Source organism: Chelonia mydas, chromosome 7 (assembly GCF_015237465.2).
Source record: "Chelonia mydas isolate rCheMyd1 chromosome 7, rCheMyd1.pri.v2, whole genome shotgun sequence".
In the NCBI taxonomy this organism is placed as follows: Eukaryota; Metazoa; Chordata; order Testudines; family Cheloniidae; genus Chelonia; species Chelonia mydas.
The window spans coordinates 44820007-44841677 of record NC_057853.1 but is presented as its reverse complement, the minus strand read 5'-3'; the positions used below and the strand labels follow the sequence as shown (position 1 = coordinate 44841677).

The 21671-nt window shown below is 40.2% G+C and overlaps 1 protein-coding gene across 10 annotated transcripts in view; it reads right to left on the bottom strand.

Moving 5' to 3' along the window:
- DOCK3 (dedicator of cytokinesis 3) overlaps nucleotides 1-21671 on the bottom strand; it is a 604430-nt gene that overhangs the window by 130054 nt on the left and 452705 nt on the right. For all 10 annotated transcript variants that reach the window (XM_043550359.1, XM_043550357.1, XM_043550356.1 and 7 more), the window contains exons 14-15: nucleotides 20597-20722; nucleotides 4381-4505 (exon numbers count right to left, since the gene is read on the bottom strand). In XM_043550359.1, the coding sequence (XP_043406294.1) occupies nucleotides 4381-4505; nucleotides 20597-20722 (251 nt within the window). The remainder of the gene's footprint in view (nucleotides 1-4380; nucleotides 4506-20596; nucleotides 20723-21671) is intronic.

Sequence of the window (21671 nt, the reverse complement as noted above, 5' to 3'; positions counted from 1 at the left end):
TAGGCTAGAGTAGTTCTCTTAAGCAAAAGAACCCCATAATACAAAATAAATATATCTCCTGGACCCCTGACTAGAGTATTAACTTATTATGCTGGTTTCTGGTTACTAGCCCTTCCCCAAAACAGAAGTAAATTCAATGTTTCCTGTGTACGGAGGAGACCAGCCTTCTCACCTAGGATAACCCTTTTCTTCCTGCTGCCCCTAACCCTGCTGAAGCTTGTTTCTTCTCCTTCCTCCCACTCTCTTACTGGAGGAGGGGCTTTTAAAGGTCATCTGCAGCCCTTAATTGGACTCAAGTGTCTCTAATTAACCTGAGGTAACGTCTTTTCAGTTCATAGGAAAAAGGGTCTTCACCGTTATAGGATTGATACACATGACTTCCACCACTCTCTTATAGCTGTGAGGTTTGACTTTGTCACAATGATCAAGAATTTTGTTAATAAGTGCTTATTGTTATATCACATGCTTCTACATATAGTAGAAAAACAGAGTTTATTTGTAAGGTGCCAGTTCCTGAAGCATTCAAAGCATAGGAATTCATATTAACTAATAACAATTCCATCTCTCCTATCCTTCCCTCCACTACAATAAAATGGCCTCTGTTTCTCAAAAGAGACTTAACACTGAAGTGCCCATGTATCAAAATCATTGTCACTCAATCTACTTATTTCAGAGTAGCAGCCGTGTTAGTCTGTATCCGCAAAAAGAAAAGGAGGACTTGTGGCACCTTAAAGACTAACAAATTTATTTGAGCATAAGCTTTCATGAGCTACCGCTCACCTCATTGGATGCATATATATCCATTCTTACTTGTAATTTGGTAAGCAATTAAGTAGATCTCTTGTAAGAAACTGATTTGTGGTCCTGGCTTCTCTGAGGAGGACCCAATGCTCTTTTATTTACTTGTATTTGGGATATCTTTGAAATGAAGTGATATATTTTTAAAATCAGTCACTTATAAAAAAAATCTACCTAACAATCTATATGGGTCTCTAACCTCTCAAATCTGTGATATCTGAACCTTTGTCCTAGTTCCTTACATGACCTCACCATCATCCAACAAAGGAAATACTCTAAAAGGTTTAATTAAGAAAAAGAGAAACTTTAACCATAATTATTATTGAACATATCAATAATAATAAATATGTCAAATCTATAAAATTAGTCACAATGTAATGTTGGCATGCATAACTGAACCATGGGCCATACATTGATTCTAAGTAAGATGAACTGAATATATCCCCAGCTCTCTGACCATCCTTATTTCAACAAGATGGGCCATTTCTATACTGACCCATATTTTTGTTATTATTCATATTACAGTAGCAGCGAGAGGCTACAACTGAGATTGGGACCTCATTGTACTAGGTACTGTACAAACAGATACTATAGCAAGAGACAGTCCTTGCCCAAAAGAATTTACAATCCAAACGGATTAGTTCAAGCGGACACATCCTCAAAATGGAGAAATTGTGTGCTCAATGCACAAAGAAGCTCATGTGTTTTTAAACTTCAGACCAAATATTTAACTGAAACATGTAAGGCCAGATTCTCAACTGGTATCAGTCAACACAGCTTGACTGAAAACAATGGAGATATTTCAATTTACACCAGCTGAGGATCAGACCCAAAATTCAAAAGAATGTTCCCTAACTTATAGAGCATTTCAAATGTTCAAACAGCTGTCCAAAAAGGAACTGATTAACAACAACTGAGGATTCCTAAATGGGATATGACATACCTCATAACAAGTAAGCAAAATATCCAGCCTAGCGCAATAAGAGCCCACAAGAGAAAGCAGAACGCTGCTCCCTTTAATCTGAATATTTGTATAGTTTATTACTTCAGAATAGCAGCATGAAACATATCACATTTAACATCTATTGAACTGAATTTAGACCACTTCAAAAATGCCAGTCACCAATATGCAGAAATAATCAGTACCACATAACAGAAACACACTATACGGCATTCAATTTGGAGACTAATCCTGTCTCATCTCTTTGCTCACTGTCGAGTTTTCTGCGTGATGTAAAAATTTTGCCAATTCATCTGCCAAAGTAAAAGCAAATGAGACCAGCCATCTGGGATTACTGTTAATTTACTGGGGTAATTTATCATTCCACATTAATATCCTTGTCCTTGTAGAAGACAGTTGACCTTTTAAGTGTATACTGGTGTTCTAAATCTATAGGAAAACCCTGAAAAACAGAAAACTTCAGCTCCTCAAACGTTAGGTTTCCAGTTTGTGTCAGCCTCCAAAATGCTGTAAAGATTAGACAAAAAGTTTGCTTTCAAGGTCTTCCTATTAATTTAGGTGAAGATCTCTGAGAATGATGAGATCTATCACTTTAATAGTCTCAGCTCTGTAATGGATTTTAAGATGCTTAGGCATCCATTTGCCAAAAACCTACATGGGTTTATTACCCTAGGTGTTTTCAGTATGATACCAAATAATATTGTTTTATCTTTTATTTTCAGAATCATTCTGTTTTGTTTCAAACTATTCGCAAAATTTCAAGGTATTTTACTTTACACTTCATACATGTGGTCTAGTTAATCTTCATTTTGGCCATTTAGAGCAAGTGGGCTTTTAATTTTATACTTGTGACGTCCCTGCCATTTCCCATCAGGAGTGAAGCAGATATCATTCAAGGTCAGATAGGATTTTGATATTAAACAGAAGGAGAAGCTGTTGCTGCAAAGACACTGTCAGCTAGAGAACTTCAGCTGCAATAATTCAACATAATAGAAAATGAAAAAGAATGCATTAAAGATTAATATTTTTTTATTGTAAACATTAATAGTAAGGAGTTTCTGGAAGAGCTGCTTGATCCAATATCTTCAGTGTTTATATTTGTTTTCCCAGAAGGATCACCTGAGTTCCTTGAGGCTGCTTACGTAATGCGATGCAGCCATTTTCTCCCCCAAGTTTCTTTTAATTATAGGGTGAATTTAATAACTTTTAGTGCTTAACAGAGAGGAGAGATTGATAGCAATTCTCTGTTCCAAGCATACAGTAATTGAGCAGAACTGCGCAAGTTTCTCTCACAGTCAAAGCACCACAATTCCAATTTGAAATATATTTGGCTGTTCCTGGTCTATGGCTTATTCTGAACAGAGATTGCTGGTTGTGATAAGGGGTGCTAAATTACAAAGTAGTGTGAGGAAATTTCCACTAAAATTAGACAGAAATTAGACTAAAACCACCAAACGTGTTGACTTGGGAAATAATTCAAATTTGAATACAATGCCTTCTACAGACTTCAGTGGGACAAGACAATAATTTTAAGGACATCTCAATCTCTCCCTAAAGGCCCAATTCTGTCATCCTTACTCATATTTTTGTATGCAGTATTGTTGTTGTAGCTGTGTTGTTCCCAGATATCAGAGATAAGGTGGGTGAGGTAATATCTTTTATTGGAGCAACTTCTGGTTGGTGAGAGAGATACGCTTTTGAGCTTACACAGAGCTCTTCTATAGGTCTGGGAAACTCACTCAGTGTCACAGCTAAATACAAGGTGGAACAGATTGTTTAGCATAAGTAACTAACACACATTTCAAGGGACCATTCAAGATGAAATGGTCCGTTAATATCCCTCCAGTCATAGGGAGGAAAGGAAAGAGGGGGTTGTCAGTGGGAAATAGATTATTTTAATAAGCCATACATCCAGTGTCTCTATTCAGTCAGGTATAGAGTGACATATTCAGTCCTCATCCTCAAAGGAAACTTGCACAACACTTTCAAGAGACAAGCTGGGAGCTTAACCTCATAACTTTTGCTAGATACTAAAAATTGTGAGCCTGCCCCACACACGCTGCAGCAGTGGCTCCTTCCCCGGGGCTGGGGCTGGTTCCCCATTCTGGGCATTGCGACTTGGTGCACAGGGTTACAGTGCCATTCACATTTGGCCCAGCCACCCCTCATCATTAACAGAGTGGCAGCTGAGCCAAACCTGAGCAGTGCTGTGATCCCACACACCAGAGCACAATGCCATTCACTTAAATTTAGTCAGCCGCACCCTTCTCCCCTCCCATCACTGGCATGGAATTCTTGAGTTTTGATCCACTCTGAGTGAAAAGTTTAACTAAATTAGCTTTTCACTTACTGTTTATTAATGTTTTGTCCAAGTGCCCAAAGTCAGAGGTTTACCATTATTTCCCCACTAGCAGAATTGCCCTAAATTAATTCAAGCCTGGTAGTTGAATCTCTTTATCATAGTATAGTAGTAAATAAAGAACCCCAAAGGCCCAAAACATTGAAGGAAATCATTTTATTCAAAACTTTCCAGGGTATTAGAGAAGGCAAGAGAAGATGTGCATGGAACAAGTAGGTTGATATTGATGTAACTCAGCACAGAAACAAACTAATTTGCTTACCTTCAGGATCTCTCCATCTGCATAAAGAACATACATGGTCACTTCGATGTTCTTCTGCACACTCTTCCCGCCTCTCTCAAAATCCCCCTTCTCTAGTGTCAGGTACAAGTCATTACGTATATCACCTGAAACGAGAGATAGAAGTCACATGTTTAAACACCACATCAAAGATATGGTGCCTCTATGGAGGCAACTGACTGACCTTGTTCTTCAAGGTTTTGGCTGGAGCTCAACTCATTCCAAGCAGCAAGTTAATAAAAAAAAAAAGAATATTTGACCAACAATGAATTAAATCAGAGGGTTGTTAGTAACGTTTGTATTAAATCTGAATTTGGAATCAATAATTGCATTATTACGGGGGGAGTGAAGGGAATGGGAAAATAACCTCACATTCTTTTGCCGGGTCATCTGATTTGGAATGATCCAGGTAAGTTTAACCAATGGTCAATAACACCTAATTAACTGTCTCTAGTATGCTTTAAAAATTGTGATATTTTGTAGCAAGTAAGTTCAAGTAATTCTTTTCACAACAAAACTAATGTTTATTATTACTGTAACAAAAGCAAAAGCTGTTCTTTGTTTTGAAGATCTGTTTGTAATTCAAATCTCTGCTGAGGTGGAGTGGGTGAGAATTAATACATTTCTTTCGGCTGGATTCCTGGCTAGCTTGCAGACTCCATGCAGGAGTGCTAGGGAGAGAGCACTAGAAATGCCTGCCAATTTTTCATCACCTTGTTTTCAAGTGCTTTCAGAGCAGATGATTATATCCAGAAATACAGATGCTAGGGTACTGGGGGTAACAATCTGTCAACCCTTTGTTGCTTTGAATTTGACAGCTTCTAGTCCACTTTTCTAGTATTTACTGCTGGTGTGGGAAAATCAGCTTTCAAATCTAATGTAGTCAACTCTAAAGTGTTTATGTTCTGTAACAAAAGGAGACAAGAGAGCACCCATTTTTCTTTAGGTTTTTCATTTATTTATTTTTAACTGTCACTGGCTTCTAAAGATATACTTTTTCATCTGTGTTGGTTTTCCATATAGCATACTGAAGGATAGCTCATGCTAACACAGTGTGAAAAATGCGTAAGGTTAAAAAACAAAAAATCAAACCCTTTAAGGCAAATATTGTGTTAAGCAGCCCAAAGAAACTAAATAATGAAGTAATGGAATGGCTATCCAGCAATGCAGAGTCTGTTTGGAAGCATGGTTTTTTCCACTTCAGTACTTGGAGAAGCTGATGCATTTAAATCAGTTCATTAACCAGAAGCACAAAGAAAGAGGCAGTGAGGGAAATCCTTCTGTATCTGTCACAGTCTACACCTAAACGGAAATGTTCCTTAACCCCTTTCCTAAATCCACTGTATGGATCAACACTACAAGCTTTCAGCCTTGTCTTTATCTCACTTTTTGCTCGTGACAAGTATAACTCTTTAGCACTTAATATTAGATACAGAGCTATATTATTTTGCCGAGACTTCTGTTGGGAGTTGTTTATGAACAGGAATCTATACAGGGCCTCCTCCTTGCTGCATTATCCCCACTCCCACTGTGTAGCCCCATGAAGTTTGCAGTCTGAAGCATCTCACAATTAGAGATCTGAAAATGTCAAGGCTAATTAATGGGGGAGGGAGGTGGGAATTGTCATATGGAAACTGGTTTCTGAAGACCCTCAAGCATTTTACCTAGCATTTTTTACTAATGTTTAGTGGTCAAACTTAACACCTAGCAAACCACTATGATGGGAAAGTGATAATGCATTTTAATCAGTCTCATTGCTCAAAATGCAGGCTGAGCCATTTATGCACTTGCTATGGGACTATTAAAGAAATGTAACAGTCTGTTGACATGAAAGAGAAATGTAGGTCAGAGTTGATTATTTGCTTTGAAATTTCTCATGGTCAGTCCTTAGTGAAAACTGCACACATTTTCCTCAGAACACTTCATATGGCGAAAGGAATTAATTTACATCTATAAACTAACTTTCTGGAAATACATTTTACTAATTATAATTGGGTATTTTGGAGCCTCTTGCTGGTGACCCCATCTTGCTGAAGACTGACTCTGGAAATCAGAGTTCTAGTGACAGATTACAAATCAGTCCCTAGCCTGGTTTAATAACAATATTTGATATTGACATAGCATCTTACATTCCAAGATGCTTTACATAGGTATATATAAAGGAAACCCATAAGATACATACAGCTTAGATACCGTGATTGACATCACAATGAAAAATGAGGGGAGAAGGCATTTTAGTCAAGCACACTGATGCAACTGCATTTACAAAAAACAGCTTGGGGTCTGTAATGTTAATGCAGAGCAAACAGGACCTTTTAAAAAATAAGGTGTTTCCCACAGCAAAGGGTACAAGAGCAAATGTATGTACTTTGGCACAGAGAAGGCGTCATAAACATACAGCTAAGGGTATCATAAAATCCCTCCTTACCTGTAAAGGGTTAAGAAGCTCAGGTATCCTGGTTGGCACCTGACCAAAAAGACCAATAAGGGGAGAAGACACTTTCAAATCTGTGGGGGAAGGTTTTTGCTTGTTATCCTTGTTGGTTCTCTCCGGGTCAGTGAGAAATCAGGACAGGGAAAATACATCTCCCAAAGCCCAACTTGAACTAAGTATCTAGATTACAAAAATTGTAAGTAAAGCAAAGAAATGCGTTAGTTTATCTTTTGGTTTAGCTTGTGAATTTTCCCTGTGCTAGAGGGAGGTTTATCCCTGGATTTTTGTAACTTTTTAGTTTTGCCTAGAGGGAAATCCTCTGTGTTTTTAATCTGATTGTCCTGTAAAATTACCTTCCATCCTGATTTTACAGAGGTGCTTCTTTTACTTTTTTTCCCCTTTATAATAAAGTTCTGTTTTTTAAGAATCTGATTGGGTTTTTAGTGTCCTACAAACCCAAGGGTCTGGTTTGTGCTCACCTTGTTTATTTTTCAAGCCTCCCCAGGAAAGGGGGTGTAGGCTTGGGGGGATATTTTGTGGGAATAGGAACTCCAAGTGGTCCTTTCCCTGATTCTTTGTCTAAATCACTTGGTGGTGGCAGCATACCTCAGTCCAAGGACAAATAGAGATTTGTACCTTGGGGAAGTTTTTAACCTAAGCTGGTAGAAATAAGCTTAGGGGGTCTTTCATGTGGGTCCCCACATCTGTACCCTAGAGTTCAGAGTGGGGAAGGAACCCTGACAGAAGGGGTGAGTTAACTTGATCAGATATTGAACCTATGATTGCAGAGAGTCTAGTTATTCCAAAGTCAGAAGATTGAACTACTGAATTAAGTTCTTCACTTTAACGATGAAGATAATTTTACTGTCTTGAAAATATTTACTTAAATATTACATTGGTTTACCACCTCTGCCACTGGCCCCCATGAGTTGGGGTCACATTTCTCTGAGATGGTAGCTGTCAGCAGGAGGTTTCTAAGCCCAGAGGCACTAAGACCTTGCCTACACTACACAGTTTTGTTGACAAAAGTCAGGTTTCGTTGACAAAACAGTGGAGGTGTACACACTGCAATGCTCTGTCTGCCAACAAAATTCTCCTGCTTTGCCGATAAAATAAAACCACTTTCACGAGAGGCGTAGAGATTTTTGTGGCTAAGTTATATTGACAAAGTGTCAGTGTAGACACTGCGCTTGGTTATGTCGCTGTAAATGGCCTTCAGAAGATATCCCACAATGCCCATCCTGACTGCTCTTGTCAGCAATTCAAACTCTGCTGCCCTGCACCCAGGTACACAGGCATCCACTCCTCCCCCTTTAAATGCCCTGGAAGAGGCAGGCATACCAGAAGGCAAGGGAGACAAACCGTCGCTCTGGTGCTGCGCCAAAGACGCGCCACTTCTATATGGAGCTGGATGCCATCCTTGGCGGTAACTCTACCACCACCACCAAGAGCCCCGTGGATACTTCGGTGGGGCTGGAGGCAATGGACAGTGAACTCAATGGCAAGGAGAAAGTCGTGGATCAGGAGGTCAAGATGGAAGATGATGTGCAGCACACGGCAGGGTCATCTGGTGGCACAGCGAGTCAGGACCTCTTTTCCATTCCGGAGGGGTCTAGCCAGTCCCAGCAGTCTGTCTCTGGTGTGCATGATACAGGAGAGGAGAGCTCTGGTAAGTGATCTTCTTGAGTAAATGCTGCTTGATTATATGAGGTAGAGCTGTCCTTTGCTCTGTATATTCTAGAAGTGAGTAAAGGGATAGAAATGTACAAGACTAGCTGTGTTTGAGTGTGCTATACATTCCTCTGTGCAGCTAAGCAGAGTGGTGGAACAGTGTGTTAATGTACACTGAGATTTCACGGGAATCCTCCATAGAGATCTCTAGGAAACTTTCGTGTAGGTACTCGCCAATCCTCTGCTGAAGGTTCCCTGGCAGAGCTGCTTTGTTCCTTCCCCCATTGTAGGAAACTTTCCCATGCCAATAGGCAATCACTTGTGCAGGGACCAAAGCAGCACACAGGCGAGCAGCATAGGGACCCAGTCTGAAGCTGCATGCGTGCAAGAGATGCACCCTTGCTTACCCTCAGGAGTGAAATATTGTCTTTGATAACCCACCTGAGGAAAATGGTGGCAGAATTTACAATATTGTCCCTAGTCACCTGCACCGATCCCCTTAAAAAAAACCCACCTAGACCCTCTGCCCGATCCTGAACACCCAACCCCGACCTGGGCCAAACTCACCATGCTTAGGGTGTTTGCCAAGATGTATGCTTGTCAAGGGACAGTGTGAAAGTGATTCGTATGTTAAAAGAGATGTATTTTACTGTAAAGATTCAATGCTGTGTGTGAACTAACCATCATGCTTCCTTGTATTTTTTTTCTGTGCTCCTGCAGATGTGGCCTTCAGGGGAACCCCCTACACATCAGCGAAGGGCCACCACCAGATAGGGAAGCGACAAAGGTGGAGCAAGGAGAACATGTTCCAAGAGGTGCCCCAATCCTCAGAGGCCAAAAAAAGAGAATGCAGGGAGTGGAGAGAGACCCTGAGGGAAAAATTTAAAATAGAAAGGCAGGACAGAAAGGAGACCAAGGAGCGCATTTCTAAAGGACCAAGAGCAGATGATAAAAGTGATGGAGGAGCAAACAGAGGTACTGAAGTCCCCAATCACGCTCCAGACAGAACACATGCATGCTCTCCCTGCTGCCCTGCAACAGATACAGAACTGCTTTCCATGTCCTCCCCAAACTCCTCCCACACATTCCTTGATACTTCCTGGAACATCTCGGTACCCCATTCATTCCACCCCTTCAGACAGCTTCCAAAATGATAGCTGGACTTACACACAGCTATGAGAGCCAACGCTGCCCTGCACTCTTATCTCCCTTCCCATCAATCCTTTTGTGTGTGTTGTTAATTGGTATTTAATAAAAACAAACTCTCTGAAAGATAACCAATCTTTATTTGTCTCCTACTCATGGTGGTTGCTGCTGGTAGAAATACATAGTGGCAGTCTGATCATTTGCTGACCTCAAATCCTGCTCAAGAATCATCACAATTTTCATCCAAGGCAGTACGTTAACAAAGCATGGCAGAGTGCTGTATAGAAAGACACATTACTGGTGCTCATTATCAAAATCTTGCCTCAAAGCCTCCCTGATTTGAATAGCCCCGTTTTGCCCCTCTAATAACCCTGGTATCTGGCTGCTCAAATTCAGCAGGCAGGCAATCCATCTCCGCACTCCACTCCAGGGGAAAACTTTTTATTCTTAGCCTCACAAATATTATGGAGCATGCAGCAGGCTGCTATGATTATGGGAATGTTTTCCTCATTTAGGCCTAACCTGCCATAAAGGCACTGCCAGCATGCTTTTAATCAGCCAAAGGCACATTCCACAGTCATTCTGCATCTGCTCAGCCTATTCTTGAAGCACTCCTTGCTGTTGTCCAGATTTCCCATGTAAAGCTTCATGAGCCATGGGAATAAGGAGTAGGCTGGGTCTCCCAGGATCACTACAGGCATTTCAACATCCCCCACTGGAATCTCTGTTCTGGAAAGAAAGTCCCTGCTTGGAGCTTTCTGTACAGGCCAGTGCTCCTGAAGACGCATGCATCATGCATCTTCCGAGACCACCCCACGTTGATGTCAGTGAAACGTCCGCATGATCCACAAGTGCCTGCAATACTATAGAGAAGTACCTCTTTCTATTGATGTACTCCATCACAAGATGGTCTGGGGCCAAAATTGGAATATGCATGCCATCTATTGCCCTTCCGCAGTTTGGGAATCCCATTGTCACAAAGCCATCCACTCTTTCACACATATTGACAAGAGTCACAGTCCTTTATAACATGATGCAATTAATAGCTCTGCATAATTGCATTAACACAGCCCCAGTGGTCAACTTCCTGACTCCAAACTGATTTGCAACTGACTAGTAGCTTAACCAGCTTATCCAGCTTCTACACAGCGATCGTCAGGCATTTCTCCGCTGAGAGGGCAGCTCTCATTTTGGAGTCCTTGTGCCGCAGTACTGGGGCGAGCTCCGCACACAGTTCCTGGAAGGTGGCTTTCCACATCCAAAAGTTCTGTAGCCACTGCTCATCATCCCAGACCTGCATAATGATGCAATCCCACCATTCAGTGCTTGTTTCCCGAGCCCAAAAGCAACTGTCCACCATGTTCAGCTGCTCTGTGAATGTCAAAAGTAATCTGGCATTGTTTCTTTCCATGGCACACAGCAGGTCAGGCAACTCTGATTCCTGTTCAGATTTGGAGCTCATGATATTCTGCATGACCATCCACGACATGTTCATAACAGTGACCACAACAGTAGAGAGCAGTGCAGGATCCAGCCTTTCAGACAGAGATGGCGGGTGCACAGTAAACAGGGGCCATTGAAAAATGCTGGGAAATGCAGTCGGAAGCCCACAGAATGCTGGGACAGAAAGACCTGCATCAGGGGACATTGAGCCTGCACCCATGATGCACTGTGATCCACTCTGCTTTCCCACAACTCCTAGCTGCAGAAGGTGGCAAGTAGCACAGTGGGATGGCTACCCACAGTGCACTGCTCTCACTGTTGATGCTAGAGCACCAAGTATAGATGCACTCTGCTGACAGAAGGAGCATAGTGAGAACACGCACAAGTGGTGTAATTATACCGTTTTTGATTGTCAGCTTAACTTGCATCGACAAAACTCTGTAGTGTAGACAAGGCCTAAGGGTTGCACAGAAACCACAGCAAGTCTTCAGTCCCACATCAGTTCATTAACTGAAATTATCCACGTTCATTAATTACACTTAGAAAGCAAGAGGTGCTATTCCGCAACAAATGTTTAAACGGAAATGAGAGTGCAGCTTTAGGGTGACCAGATGTCCCGATTTTATAGGGACAGTCCTGATTTTTGGGTCTTTTTCTTATATAGGCTCCTGTTACCCCCCACTCCCGTCCCGATTTTTCACATTTGCTGTCTGGTCACCCTATGTAGCTTGCTTGTGACTAAAAAGGTCTTGTCAATGACTTTAGAAAATGATCTAAGTCAGCTTTAATACAGAATGGCAATGACATTTCAAATCAAAAGGCCTGGCTAACAGAATTCCTGCTCTTTAAATCAGATCTTTCACATCATTTATAAAACAAAAATAAACAAACAAAGAAGGACTTTTCTCACATACCAGCTAATCTATTTCCTCTGTGTGGCAAAAGTGTAAATTGCAATGGCTCCCTGAAGCAGCAATAACTGATATTTCTCTATTCATGGTTTTGGGAGAAGAACAGTGTGGCTTGGAAGCCTGGATTGTTTAGGATGTCATATCTTTGTAAGAAGAATATTGCAGATTAGAAAATGGGATTAGTTGTAGCCTCATACCTTTAAGGCAGGAATAATACTGCTATAAGATTCATTTTGGGTGGCTGTCTAGGTTGAAATGAAATATGTAATGGAAATTTTCAATAGCATAGCACGAATGTCTCTGCTTGTGTTACTTCTCTCAACAAAAGTGGGTCTAATTTCCAAAGCTAGGTATTAGCTGTTACTGAGCATATAAAGTTTGTAGAATTCACCTAGTCAGTTACTGCAATTTATTTCTCAGTGAAATGCCTTGAAAATGCTTTTGAGTGTGAAAAATGTTACATAAAACCAAATTATATTCTTCTGTATTTTATCAGAAAAATATACCCAATGGGTCCTTTCTCCCTCCACTGGAGTTTTTTCCCCCCTCTCTGTTTATGAAGCCTCAGGTTCAGAAAACAATTCCTGATCAAGCTATAAACCTAGCAAGCTTTGGCAACTTTACCTATATGAAAATGAAATCCTCTATCTTCTAACCTAAAAATGCCATGAAAAGCTGCTATAACTATATATTGGTTTTGTATTTGTATATGTACCAAAAACGGAAAAGCGTACTGCAGAACGTTTGAAAATCACGAATGCTCATCCTGTGTATTAATGGCTTTAAGCTGAAAATATCTTAAAAAATATGAACTACTCTAGTTTAGTGACAACTTAGTAGCTGGCATCTATTATAGTAAGGAGATTTTTGCTAAAGGGATTTTCATGTTCTCTGTTGAAAGGGTTTACCATGATGTTCTGGCCACAAAGTAATTATACCTTATAGTAACAGTCTGCATTTATAAAAAGAAAAGGAGTACTTGTGGCACCTTAGAGACTAATAAATTTATTTGAGCATAAGCTTTTATGCATTTATGTAGCACTTTTCATTAGAGGATCTCAAAATTTTTTAACTACACTTACAACGACCTTTTGAGGAAAGGAATGATTATTATCCCTATTTTATGTATGGGAAAAATGAGGTAAAGAGGTTACATGACTTGTTCAAGGTCACAGAATAAGCTAGAGACAGAACGGTAAATCTTGAAGTCTTGACTCTCAACATCTGTTTACAGAGTGGCGAGCTTTCTCCAGTTTTGCAGCCTTCTGAAATGGACTTAATACATCAATGTCCTTTGGGGAAAAAAGGCAGCTCAGTTCAGTTTGTATTTGTACCCAGCTTTCTGAATAATTGAGGAATATTTCAGTAAAAAGGAGTATTTACCCAGGGAGTCTTTACAGGATTTATTAAGTAAAAGTCCAGTCTCTCATGGCCTGCAAAGCCAGGCGATTAAGGACTATCTGTATATTAAAAACTTAACATGTGCGTCTGTTTATATCCAACTGTCGAAATGGCCCTATTTATGTAAGGCCCAATCCTGTGAGTTACTGAGCCCCCTCTATGCATCTTAAGTCACTGGGGCTCAGCAATAGGAAGTGATCGTATTTTATAGGATTGGGCCCTTATACTCTATAAAAGAAGCCTGGTACTCATGGAGAGACAGTGGGGTAGAATGGGCAATCAAAATATATTTGTTTTTCAGTTCCCTGGTTCTGAAACAAAAACAAAAACCAAACAAAAAACCCAAGAAACAATCAACCCAGACCACACAACACATGTAAAAATTAGGGTTCAGATCCTCAGCTGGTATAAATCAGCATATCTCCGTTTTGATCTTAGGCAGCCTGATCTTGCCACCCTTACAGTGGGTAGTACCTTCATCCATGAATAGTCCAATGGAAATAAATAGAGCTACTTAGTATGGTAATGTTCCAAACACGTAAGGATGACAGAATCAGGGCCGCGGTTAGCAGTATGATCATAAATTCTGTATCTTTTGAGCCTCACTAGATTTTTCTTGTAACAAATCACAATTAACTGTAATCCGTATGATGTATAGGAACCCTTAAGCAAAAGTTTCTCTTATATGGTATCATGCTATATCTGATTTATAACTACTCTCTTGTTCTTCCAATCACCACTGAAAACCTGTAAAGGGTCTCCCGGGCCTGATTTGCATTTACACTAAGGACACTTTTCATTGTTTTGGCAGTGAAAGAATCCTTAAAGTTGGTGTAAATAAACTTGTCATAACGTAAATGAGTATCAGGTCCTATTCTTTCCTAAAAATGTGCATGAGACTATATTAAAGTTAATAGGAACAATGGGAAAGTAGAAAGGGGACACACAACATCTATTATTATTTATTCTTTCTATTAAGGTATCATTATTGGGATTAGTACAATCATTTTAACCCGTGATGATCACTCTGGCTTTTGGTGAAGAAAATGGTCAGGCTGTATTTCGCTCTGCTTCTGAGGGGAACAAGGGAAAGACAGAATGTCACATTAATCTGCTTTCTGATAATAGATTTTTGGACCTGTGGATCCAAAGGAATTAATACAATGTCTTCTATAAATAGATTTATAGAGCCAGCAGGATATACCTACACAAATATTTGTATTTAGTGTCATGGTTTTGCTCCCAGATTAATTTGGAGAAAGTTGACCACTCTCTTTCCTTTCCTTCAACAAGATTTTTTTTTCATATTGATAGAATCACGCAATCTTCAGGGTGGGTAAGGCACACTAGTGGATGATTCAGCATATGCCCTTGTGTAAATAAATGACTGGTTTCATTATCCTTCCTGTCCTGGTTAGATAGGTGTCTTTTCTGTCCTTGAATATCAATGATCCAGAAACTTCCTTAACAGACTGTTCCATTTTTTCTCTCTGTTTTTACAAACAGATTCTTCTAATATTTTACCTAAATTTTCCTTGCTCCATCTTAACCCTTATTTTCTTTTTTCTGATTAATGAAAATGATTGGTCTTCATTCTCTTTGTAACACATATTTATGCCTTTTTTTATTGTTGTTTAACATACATATGCCTTTTTTTATTCTTGTTAACCCTCTTTGCATAATTGTGCTCTGAGCAGCTGACAAGCCCTGTCATATCCTGTTATTAATGTTTCTCTTGCCATGACTTAGTGAACATTCAAAGCACTGATGCCCAAAGCTTTCTCAGCAGTGATTCTGATTCATCCTGTTATACTTAGCGACTCTGTCTGGAATACATTAGTGTGAAGAAATACTGATAATGCACTGAAAATGCCCATCTGTTACCAAAGCTTCCCCGCAATGCTATTATGGTTTGTTACTTTTACTAATCCCCAACATTCCATGAAAAAAACATGAAGTAAAGATGGGGAAAAATCAAGCAATAAGCAAACATTACATAGAAAAGCAGAAACTTACACCCAACTATCTTCAGCTCTGCATCAGAAAGAAAGAGGAGAGAATGAAGCAAAAGTAAAGAGAGGAACCAGGACAATTAGAAAGGAGAGAGAGAGAAAAGAGAAAGAAACATCACTCACAAGTAAAAGATGAAGCATGCACTTTTCATCAGAGGATCAAAGTAAAAGACAGCATAGGTATCAGCACATGGGGAAGGGAAGGGATGTCCTTTGGGAAACTGACAAACACTATGCCTATGCAATAGATTTCTGATAGCAAATTCTGTATACAAATAAAGTTGCAATCCAAAAGGCAAGCAGCGCATGCCTCATTGCATTTATCTCTGGGGAAAGGTAAAATTATTGTCAGGATTAAATGGACGTTCTTAAATCCAATAGCAATTTAGAAAGAAACTTCATAAGCCTGGTATGACTGAATCCCTTCTGATTCACAAGGACACAGAACAGCATTACGTTCATCAGGATGCTCTTCTCAGATCACAACACAATGAAAATCTCAGAACTTCTAAATTTAACATCGAAACAGACATGATTGTCCAAAGAGACTTTAGCAATGCGCTGCACAGCTATGCAGGACATATGCATGACTTGACTGGTTCCAGTAATTCTGTTCCCTAATGATTGCTGGATATTAGTCAAGATTCTTGGTCGATGGGGGAAGAGAGGTTTATTAGAAGAATCCTCACTAGTGCCATTAAAAAATCCAGGGAGGAAGAGGGGAAACTGGGAGAAAAGTAGTAACCTTACAATTTTAATGTTTGGATGTCTGGGGGCAAAGGGAACTTGCTGACTCCTCATAAAAAAGGAAGAGAAAAGAATGTTAAAGTTCATTTGAAATTGGTTTGAATACATTAAAGTTATTTGCTTTCTTTTGACAGTTTTTGGCTTAACAATCAGATCAGTGTATATGAGCAACATTAGGTGACACAGCCTCTACATGGTTATTAATCCTCTTTTGACCGTCACCTCTTGAAAACATGCACCTAGTTGCAAAGTATAATTCTGATAGAAACCTTTAGGCTCACTGCTAATCGTTTCAGAGAGAAGAAACCTTGTCTTTAATAACACAGCAATAGCTCTGAAGTAAAGCAGGGAGAAAGCAGTCTGAAAGAGAGATTTAACAAATACGTGGACATGCTCAAGAGCTAACAAAAGCACCCAAAAGGTTTTGACTTGGTAACCAGTAAAGTCTTTTCTAAATCACTGAAAATACAAATAAAGTTGTCAGAAAATGAAGATTTTTGAATTTGACAGTGATAACACTGGAACCAAAGATTATGTAATCTTTATTCTCATAGTTCTGCTAATTCAATCCTGATTTATACTATCCCTGGTTCTCTAATATTGGACCTTTTCTAAACAGAGTCTATCAATTACGTCAAACTGCATCAGATGGATAAATATCTGCTACGGAATGGATGAGATCAAACACATTTTCACTTGTAAAAACATACATCTCCGGGGTGAAGGGGAACTAACCTGCATCATTGAAATTCCCTTATTTTTTTTAGTATACTGATTTTGCTGATGGAGAGTTGTCCAGGTAATTAAGTGTTTGCATTATGCATCACTTCACATATGACTGCTTCTTTCTTCCTACCCACTTACACTGTGGTCATGTGCTCCTTTATACCTACTCTTCGTCTGTGCATGGACTCTTCAAAGAAGGGTACTGGTTGTCAGGGAGTGTCCAATGTGCTTGTCACCATTTCTGACATAACTGAGCCAAATTTTTCAAATGTGAGTGCCTAAAGTTAGGCACCTAATTCCATATTTAGGCACCTAAATAAGAGGCCTAATTTTCAGATATGCAGAACATCTGCAGCCACCATTGGATTTAACAGAGTTCTGGTGTTCAGCACCTCTAAAAAGAAAGAAACAATCATTTACCGTGATAACTGTGGTCCTTCAGGATGACTGTCCATGTAGGCCCACACTTTGGGGAGATGCACATCCCTGGTTCACAAGTATGGACTTTCTAGTAATCACTATCTGATGAGGCTTTGGTTGCACCCAACCTCTCTTCACTCACTAATAATTGCCCCAACTGTCCCTCTGCATTCTTCTTTTAATTCAGGAATCCTTAATAAGAGATTCCAAAGAAGTGGCAAGGGGAGTGTGAATCCATATCCACGATCATCTCAAAGAACCACAGTTACTCTGGTATGCTGTTTTTCCTCCTTCAAGGATTGACAGTATGGATTCCCACGCTACTGGGGCAACAGCACGAGGTGTCTCTGGTGAGCATTAGCTGAAAAGAGAGTGCAGGACAGGCTCTCTTGAATTGGGCACCAGATCTAGAGGCCAAGTCAAGGGATTACAGCTGAATATGGAGCTGAAAGACACAGCCTTGCATATTTCAATGACGGAAACACCATGAAGGCATTCTGTAGAAGCTGCTTTTAGTTTAATATTCCTGATGTCTCCCAGTGGCCGAACACCAGCAAAGTCACAGCAATAATGTACAAATAATCTTACTCATTTGGACAGCTTTTGTGTTGAGATGGACTGACTGCTAGACAAACCCCTTATGCCACAGTCTAGAAGATTTGCAGACTGAGTTGATACTATTAGAAGAAACCTCTTAGGCTTAGACTGGGGACAGCCTTTGCATGGGGACTGCTCCGGCTCGATTCCTTTGCAAACAAACTGACTAAAAGAGGAGAGGCATGGAGGAGGCAGGGCAACCCCCACTTTATGACAGCCCCAAGAGCAGGGCTGGTGTCCCAGGAAGAGCAAAACCAAAGAGGGAAGCATTGAGGCCATTGAGCTATTCATTGAACCTGCTACACCTTTAATGATCTGAAGGAACCAAGGGGCAGTTCAACATACCCAAGAATGGGGATCCATTGGAGTAATTCATGAAGGAGAATCAGGCCACTTACCCAGGTGTCTAAATATGGATTTAAGCACTGAAATTTCAAAAGTCTGGCCCTGATGTCAACTACAGTAGTCCACTGAGTGGGAGTTGTGATTTTATCCTGATATACAACCTTTTGAATAGCAGACTGCAGAGTGATGTGGTACCACCATGCCATTGGGCCTGGCTTATAGAACACAGGTTTAGAATATAGTTAAATAAATGAAATTCTTTGGCATGCTCTTAGGCCAAAAAATGTCTTTGGTAAATTCACTAAAAAGAAATTCACATTAAATGTGTGTCAAGTAATTGAATTTCTTTAGCTTTATTCAGATTTATAAAAAATTTTTTGTGATCAATAAAACACAATTTTAATTTGAAATTGTTTCTTTTTTAATTCCCATGTAATTATCACAATATAGAATTTGGAGGTTAGCATCCCTGTGTCCTCATCCTCCTCTCTCACCCATCTTAATGCAAGAAATCCTGGTACTTTCAAAAGTGTTAAAATATATACGGTTCTAAACTTCTGATCATATCATTTACACTATATTTTCAAAAAATACTTCCCATATAAAACCTGCTGAGCTTTTCGCTATGGTTTCTATAAAGACTGCCTGATAAGATTGAACCAACCAAAGATGTTAATGTGCCAGCACAGTTTTTCCAGTACAGAAATCCAACATTTCTCCCAAACCCTGCTCACACAAAATTTCCCAAATTTACAAAATCCTTATTGGTTCTGATTCGTAATGTGAAGTGAGGGAGTGGCATTTCAAATGCTGGCATATCAAGTTTATGTATGACAGAGAGTTTCTAGGCCAGTTCCTCATTATACTGCATGAATCAGGCTATATGATGCCAACCCTCATGCCCATTGATCATAGGACTGGCCACATGCTAGTTTGGCCCCTAAATCAACTCAGCAGACTCAAGGCTGCTCTAATTTGTGCCCAAATGACAATGGACACAAGAGGCTACTCTGGCAGCCAGGGATAACTAGAATGCTGCAGCGCTGTGGCCAAGACTTCTATTGGAGGGGTTGAGTGTGTGTAGAATTAGGGATGCTGGGGGTGGGGGGGGGGGGAAGGGGAGGGGAAATAGATGGTTCTACATGCACTTTGTGCTGTCAAACAATGAAGAAGGGCTATATTAAACCTGAGAATCAGCTCCACAATGTGGAAACTCTCCTGTTTCCCCAGGCTTTTTACTATGGGGAAGAATGGGTATGATAACTCTCTCTGGTTCTGAAACAGACAACCCTATACTTATTTCTAATAAAAAAAAAGAGCAAAACAGTCTGTTGAGTATATGTTACATACGTCAATTTAATGAATTCTAGTACGGTTCTGTACTGCTTCAATGAAAAATACTTCAAATTGGCAACAGGTATTGTGACAGGGTCAGGCCAGATGGCTACAAGAGAGTGGTCGAAGGTAGATACATTAGCTCCAGGTTAAGCAGGTCCCTTTTCTCCTGGTAAGATAACAGGGACTATTCCAGAAACTTAGGAACTTTCTAGAACTAATTAAGGCAGGGAGGCCAATTAGGACACCTGTAGCCAACTGGGAAGCTGCTAGAATTAATTAAGGCTAATCAGGATACCTGGTTTAAAAAGGCTGTCACTCCAGTTAGTGAGGTGTGTGCGTAAGGAGTTGGGAGTGAGAGGACCTGCTGCTGGAGGACTGAGGAGTACATGCATTAAAAGACATCAGGAGGAAGGTCCTGTGGTGAGGACAAAGAAGGTGTTGGGAGGAGGCCAAGGGGAAGTAGCCCAGGGAATTGTAGCTGTCGTGCAGCTGTTTCAAAAGGCACTTTAGACAGCTGCAGTCCACAGGGCCCTAGGCTGGAACCTGGGGTAGAGGGGGGGCCTGGGTTCCCCCCAAACCTCCCAACTCCTGACCCAACACAGGAGTTTCCACCAGAGGTGAAGGTCTCTGAGCTGGTCCCCGACCCACATGGTGGATCAGCAGAAACTGCGGGGATTGTTCTTACTCTTTTTTCCCCATGCTGGCCAGTGATGAGGTTATCTGAGAGAACGGCAGATTCGAGCCATGAAAGTGGCCAAACTGAGGGCTGCCGTGAATCTCTGAAGCGAGCAAAATCCACCAATAAGCGCATGACCCAACAAGGTAGAGGAGGAACTTTGTCACAGTATGCTTTACTGCAATCAGGAATTTGTAATCTAGAACATTTGTAATCTGGGAATGTCTTACATTATTGTCCTTCCTTGAGTGAAAAACTATCCCAGTTATCAATGCTTAAGAAAGACTGAACAATAGCATCTGCATTTTATAGTTAGAGGAGATCTACCTACCTGGCATTATGACATCGGGGAAACCGAGTTTTCTGGTAATAGACACCCCCCTGTTAAAGATCATGGGGTTCTCCCTTCGAATCTGCTCCATGTCCCCACGAAGAAGCTGTAGAGAAATTATAAGTCCTGCAAGAAATAAAGCTGTTTATTTTTCCATATCTGAGAGTTCTAACTCAGTCCACATCAAACATATGTGGTAAATAATGGCTTGTATTACAGTATGTACAACACAATAATACACACAGCATTTTTTATTTGAATAATATCATGTATCTAAATCTGAAGTAATGCTGGAGAAACCAAACTGTTCTAGAGAACCAGCTAGGAGCGTAATGTAATGTTATGCAGGACTGTGAATTTGAAAAAATTAAACATTGCAGGTTGACTGTAAAACACTTATGAGGCACTATGTTTTTTCCCGGTACACACTAGGCTAGAACCTCTTGGGAATAATAATGTAAACCTTTATCTTAATTGCCACATCAGTACAATGCTATAGGGTTTCCTTGAACTGTCTTCACTCTAACCTAACACCATACAACAATCTTGGAGCTCACTTTCACACTTTGTTTCTTTAACCAACTGATGTGAGAATGTTTGTCTCTAATGGAATTCCCTCCAACACTTAGGACTGTCCCAGCAAAAGCAATGGTCAATTTGAATGCAAGCTCAAGACATAGAAAAGTACAAGCGACCCGGTAACTTGCCGCCCTGTTATGTGGCCCTTTCTATTCTCCATCAGCTGAACAGTTGAAGAGGGATCAATTACATAAATTAATCTCAGCACAAGTGTTTGCATAGATCTTTCTCTAATTGCTTTTTATTTATATTATATTTCATCGTAAAAATTACATTAAAATAACGTTAACATTGCAAAGCCAAGCACTCTCAAGTTAGTAAGTGCCAGAATGTAGGTTGCCTGTGCAACCTTAATTCAGCCTCCCTGTGAGTATGCATTATTAATTGTATGATCATGTGCTATTTTTTTGCCCCACGATCCCTGCCTCATTCAGTTAAGGGTAGTTACTCAATTTTTTTTTTATCCTCCATATTCAATCCCAGGCCTTATTTAACA